Below are 6,233 nucleotides of genomic sequence, written 5' to 3'. Positions count from 1 at the left end.
TAATTATTATTAAATTGCATTAGTTATAAAAATTATAATTAATTATAAAAATGCTTATTCTCTTTCTTTATTTTTGTTATCTATTTATTTGGTTTCTTTTTAATTTTTTTAACTTTGATCGATGCCCTCATCTTCATGGGAACGGATGACATTGAATTAAATGACTGATTGATGCTCGCGTCTTCATGGGAATGGATGATATTGAATTAAAAAGGAAGGTGAAAAGTAAATGAGAGATTGTATTTACTCGTCGATTTTTCTGATTGGCGAATAAGAGAGGAAGAGAGAAAAAAGTTGGGACATCAAATTATAGTTTAAATACTATTTTTGACAAAAACAAGAACTTACCTAAGTGAGAAAAAGTTATAGCTTGAGAGTTAAATTTGCATTTAAGCCATTTCTTTAATGTAAATTATAAAAGTAAAACTTGTATAGATATTACATATTTCACACATAATTATAAAATGTAAAAGTCAAGTACATATATACACCTTTATGGGATGATTGATGAACATAGATAATGGTCTGAGCTTAATCCCAATAAATCTTTGAAAATCCAAAGAAATGTTTATAATCAAACCAACGTAGCAAACATCCATATCAAAGCAAACTTAGCTTAGCAAATATAAACAAGTTACCACTATTAAATTAAATTGTAAGAGAAGATAATTTGCTTGAGAATGGTGGACTGGATTAATAATAGCACTTTATAATTAGATCCTTGAAAGACTTACCAAATACATGAGAAACTTGAACATAATTTTACATAACCATGTTGGACACACACATTCAACACTCATCCGACTACGAATAACACATCCACCTAGACCTACCAGAGAGCAATAAAGAATGTACATCTTAAACTAATTTTATATTCTTTTGCAAACCATATTCACATGGATATCCCTTGACGACATGCCTCAATGAATCCCAAATGTGTTTTCACCACTGTAAGTCATATAAAGGAAACCATCTTCATCATGGTTTTCATCATATATGGCAGACATCATAGCGGCTGCACCAACATTGTCGATACACCATTTGTTAAAAAAACTGTTAATACAGAAAATGCAACAAAAGTGGGTTGTAAGATCTAAAGCGTTAAATCTCACCAGTTGGTGGTAGAATGTTCTTCACAAAAATGAATATAGCCTTCTCAGGACCAAGCTTGATCCTCTTCCGGACAACATAAACGAATTGACCAACAGTTAGATCAGCAGGAACCAGATATCTGCATTAGGAGAACCTTTAGCTTCAAAAGAAGTGAAATTCGGGATAGGAATAGGAACAGAGAACAATGTTGCTCCGGCTCTTCATTTTTGACACCTGTGATTGGATACACAGATACGACCTTCCAAATAATGAAGCATACCTGTTCCGGACATATACTCATATTCTATGCTCGGACCAAAATCCGAATAAAATAAAAAGAAACCAGTGCTAAAAAATTAATATCATGTTTCAACAGGAACAACCAAGTATCATACTAGAAACACCATCTGACCTAACAAACAGAATAATGTCAACTCAGATTAAAAATTACCTAATAAACATCAACAACATCAATAACATATTTATATTCAGTGGCTGCCCTAAGTAACAGAATATATTTAAACTTCCTGCTCATGCTGGGGCAATATCCAACATGCACGAATATTAATTCAAGAAAATTAGACCAGGCAAATACATCACAGTGAAAGCATACAAGTTCATGCTCCTAATAAGTTCTTACTATGATACCTTTCCTTCTAGAGCAACCCCATCTCCAAATGGTTAGACCTAGGGCATATAATCGAGCCAAGTCAAAACTCATGCTGTAAAAAGCTTGAGCTCAACTTGAGAAATTTGAGGTTAAAAACTTAGCTCAAGCTCAATTTGAGATAAAGACCAAACTATTTAAGCTCACTGAGTTTGGCTTGATTAAGCTCGTTTATCTAGTAAAAATGATTTTGATCCTCATGCACAACTTCAAGCACAATTATTTGTGCTCAAGCTTGAGTTAAAATTGAAAAAAATTCAATATTAATTAAAAATAAATATATATCTCTCTTACATTCTTCTGAAAAAAAAAAAAGGAGATGGATTACACTTGCAACCTACTAGAATCTAGCATTAGGACATCTAAGTTGGCTTGCTCGAGCTCGACTTGATAATCATGAATAACAAGCCAAACCTAAGTTATATAACCTTTTTAACTTGTCTTGTATACACTGCTAGTTATATAACCTTTTTAACTAGGAAATATTTATCCACATTAGTTAGAACCCACGCCCACATAAGAACAAGTAGAGAAAGAATAACTGACTTTTTCTTATCAATATCAGGCACATCGCTCTTTTCGGCCCTTTCAACAATAACCTACACCAAACAATCAAACACCAACGTTAATTATCTCAAAATTTATATCACACAAATTATTATTAGTGTATTGAAAGTGATAGAAATATAAAATATCAAGTCTAAAGTTGCATTCAAATACATATAAATCAAATATGACATACTGGGATTCTGTCCGGATACTTTTCCCTAATGCGTGCAGCTTCAGCTTGCCTCCTTTCTGGCACAAAACAAACAACAAACGCTTCAACATTATAAATATAACATGATAAATTGTTCCTTTTTCCAAACCCATTATTATTTGTCTGATTATTATTATCTCTAAGTCGGGTGTTCCAAAATTGATTCTATCACTGGGAAATATTGCAACAATTAAAAAAAATGAAATGACCAGGCAAAAGAAGAAAAATTTCAAGGGTTAGAGTAAATTAATAGGGGAAAATATTAAAATTGGGGCGTCATAAGATGAACAGGAGCAACATCGGATAAAAAAGGGATGATGAAGACGAACCGAGAGGGTGTTCCAACTTAAAGGAGCTCTTGGCCATAGAAACAAAATCTACAAACCAAAAAGAAAAAGCAAAAGAAAAATTCAATAGATAAATCGACCAAAACTAATTAATATGATTAGTTAAAAAGGAAAGAGGAAATATAGAGACAGGGAGAATGTTACATACCGATCCGGAGGGGGAGAGTGAGTGGTCTAAGGGATTGAAGAAAACAATACAAATATCTTTTGATTTTATTATGAAAGAAGTTGTTTCCTTTACACGTGTGACGGCCGCTCTTCCAAAACCCATTCTACTTTCACTTCAATTTAACACTATACTAAAAATTAACATTTCAACATCTGCACGTATGACATATTCTACTCAGGGTACACCCTAAAATCGAAAAATTTTCACTTAATTTTTTTAAATTAATAAAAATATTTTTTTATTTTAAAAAGTAATAATTTTTTTAATCTTTTAAAAATTATAAAAATATAAACTATTAAAATAGAGAAATTGCATTTACTATCGTAATTTTGGCTCCTCTATATATTTTTTTTAATTTTACCCTTAATTATGCTCTTATTCTTTTGAATTTTAGATACAACACTGTTAAAATAAGAATAATGAATTTTCTTTTTGTCAATGAAATTACTAATGCTGAGTTTTTGAAAATTTTAAAAAATATGTTTATAAATCAACTATTTTTTAATTTTATTCAATGTACCAATTCAATAAATTTTAATTATTATTTTTGTGTTTTCATTACATTTTAACAGAAAAAGGTTTAGCTTTAAATATTCACCAAATTAAGTTATTTTTTAATAATTTACTATGATGTCAAACTAAATGTAGCTAATTTATTTCATTGATATGGAAAAATCTTATCACTGCCTATTTTTATGTTGAGAATAAAAGTTTTTAGAGTTTTAATCACAAGGTATAACAACAACAAAAATTTAACTTTCAAATTTTAGCGGGGACTAAAAACGGTTGCAGGTTTGGTGACAACTCATATAATCATATATGAAGAGATGTGGGAGGTTGAAATGTGAATGGTTAAAGTAAGTCTCTAGAAGGAGAGATTGAAAAAGAAAAATAAAAAGATTTTCTCACATGTGGTCAAAGAGGTATTTGTAAGTGAAAGTGACTCTCTTAACTTGGGCTTTAGTCATGCCTATGGCATAGGTCATATCATGGTCGGCCACTTGGGCGACACTTTAGAATTCTAGGTGGGTGATGATGGAATAGGGACAGGCTAGACAAGGTCCCTCATGTGAGACTTACTGAAAAAGGCCTAACACCTAACTTTGGCACGGTAGGATAAAGGAGCTCCATGTGTTAAGCATATGTATGTTCATGGAGCCTGACCTTGACAAAGTGTTGCCCTTGACGAGGTTTAGGTGTTCACAATTGTTATGTGATAAGGTTGTGACAATGAAGTCTATAGGTGATGTATCTATAACAATTGCCTCCAGTCGATGGCAAGGTTATAAAGTGACATTTCTTGAGACAATTTACCTTTTGTGATAGGTAAAAGTGATCATTTGTGTGATACATGCTTGATAGGAAGGTAGCGCGTATGCAGATGAAGACGTGTTACTGTTTTATTTGAATTTGAAAAGGACGCCTGTTGATATTTCACCAACAAATGGGGAGTACATGCATTTGCTTGAAATAGGAAGGGGAGTCGGCATGTCATAATTGTGCGTGACATAGCATAATGGTATCGGTCCTTGGAAGTTGTTTCATTTTAAACTTCCTTCATACACTTTACTAGGGTTGTTCAAATAGTCGTTTTAGTTATGATTTGAACCAAACTATCATGACTTGAATTAATCAAAGTTCTAAACCTCTTTACTATTAATCGAACTGATTTTTTATTTTAAATTCAATAATTGAACCGAATTAATTTCGATTAATGACAAGGTTTGTAAAAATAAGTTTAAAATAAGATAAAACAACAAATAACAATGACAACACTAAGTTAAAAATTGTAACAACTAGATTTTTGTGGTGTTGGAAAAGTTAACTATGGACGAAAATTTTTAAGTTGAGATGAGGAAGTTATAGGTTAAACAAGGAAATAGAAAGTAGAATTAGTTAATAATTAAATTGATTGAGTTTGTAAAAATAGTATGAGGATTAAATTGTAAAGTGATTAAAAGGATAGAAAATTATTAGAAAATTTCACAAGTCCTTAGAATTAATTATTCCATATTAAAAAAATGAAAGTGGGAATTGATGACTTTCTTCATCATTAGCATTAAATAATAATACTTATAATTAGTAATGGATTAAGATCAGATTAATTAAATTATTTTATTAATCATGCTAAGCCATTTTAGTGGGGGGGGGGAGAAGGTGGAAAACATCTTCTCCATCTTTCTACATAAAAGAAAGAACAAAACCTTTTTAGTTTTCTTCTCATTGCGGATTCAAATTAACCTCAACATGTGAGCTTCTATATATATTTTTTTCCGGATGAAAATTTTAGCATATAACATTAGATTAAGCTAGCCCGAATGTTAGATTATTGAATTAATGGTTTTGGATTAAGTTCTATTGTTTGGAAAATTTTAGAGAAATATGACATTAGTAGTTAAATTATGCATGTGAGATTTTAATTAGTTTTTGGTAACAACACGTTAGATATGCGGTAGAAATAGTGAATTAAGCTTAAAAAAAAAAGTTGAATTGTGAGATTAATTATGGTTGAAATTAGGAATCAAATTGAATAAATTAAAAGTTATTAAGAGATTATACTATGGATTAAAAGCATAATGTTCCTAGTGAATAAATATAAAATTAGATTTTGATTAAATGTTAAATATTAAAAGATAAAGCATTTCATATATAAGAACTAAAATGAATAAAAATAAATTATGTTAAATTGTAGTGTTTCCATGTGTTTGTGTGAAATTAATATTATTTTTATTATCATATTTATCATACATAACTAAAGACAACATTAGGTCGTCTCAAAATAAAGGAAAGATGAAAGCCATAGACAAGTAGTCTATTCTTATTTGTGTTTTCATGATTTGATTTCAATATATATATATATAGTTTGATAAGTGTTAATTTGACCGAGGTAGTGTTTATATGCTTTCTTATGATTTCATATATATAAATATATATATATGATGATATGGATATGATGTTTTGATGCAAAGATTTGAGTAGAAAATGAATGTCACAAATAGTATCACAAGGCATGATAATGTTATGTGATTTTATGTAATGGTATATAATGATTTGAATGTGATTAGAAATTGTTACATAATGTCTTTTAACATGTGAATTATATATGTTTTGAACATTGAATATTTTATTAACGGTCTTGAATAGAATTAGGTATAGTTGGTATGCCATAGGATTTGTGTACGGGGTTTACTTCGGTTT

General features: G+C 30.1%; 1 protein-coding gene across 1 annotated transcript; it reads right to left on the bottom strand.

Annotated features, from left to right (window-relative positions):
* Window positions 1–669: 669 nt before the first annotated feature.
* LOC107937852 (autophagy-related protein 8C-like) lies at window positions 670–3,153 on the bottom strand. The gene is made up of 6 exons (XM_016870842.2): window positions 3,015–3,153; window positions 2,849–2,896; window positions 2,502–2,557; window positions 2,306–2,358; window positions 1,113–1,231; window positions 670–1,015 (listed from the first exon to the last, which is right to left on the bottom strand). Exons 2-6 carry the CDS (start codon window positions 2,883–2,885, stop codon window positions 921–923), a joined length of 360 nt encoding a protein of 119 aa, XP_016726331.1. The 5' UTR covers window positions 2,886–2,896; window positions 3,015–3,153; the 3' UTR covers window positions 670–920.
* Between the last annotated feature and the right edge of the window lie 3,080 nt (window positions 3,154–6,233).

Source organism: Gossypium hirsutum, chromosome A12, assembly GCF_007990345.1.
Source record: "Gossypium hirsutum isolate 1008001.06 chromosome A12, Gossypium_hirsutum_v2.1, whole genome shotgun sequence".
In the NCBI taxonomy this organism is placed as follows: domain Eukaryota; kingdom Viridiplantae; phylum Streptophyta; class Magnoliopsida; order Malvales; family Malvaceae; genus Gossypium; species Gossypium hirsutum.
Note: the sequence above shows the minus strand (reverse complement) of the source record. Positions and strands in the feature narration are given on the sequence as shown.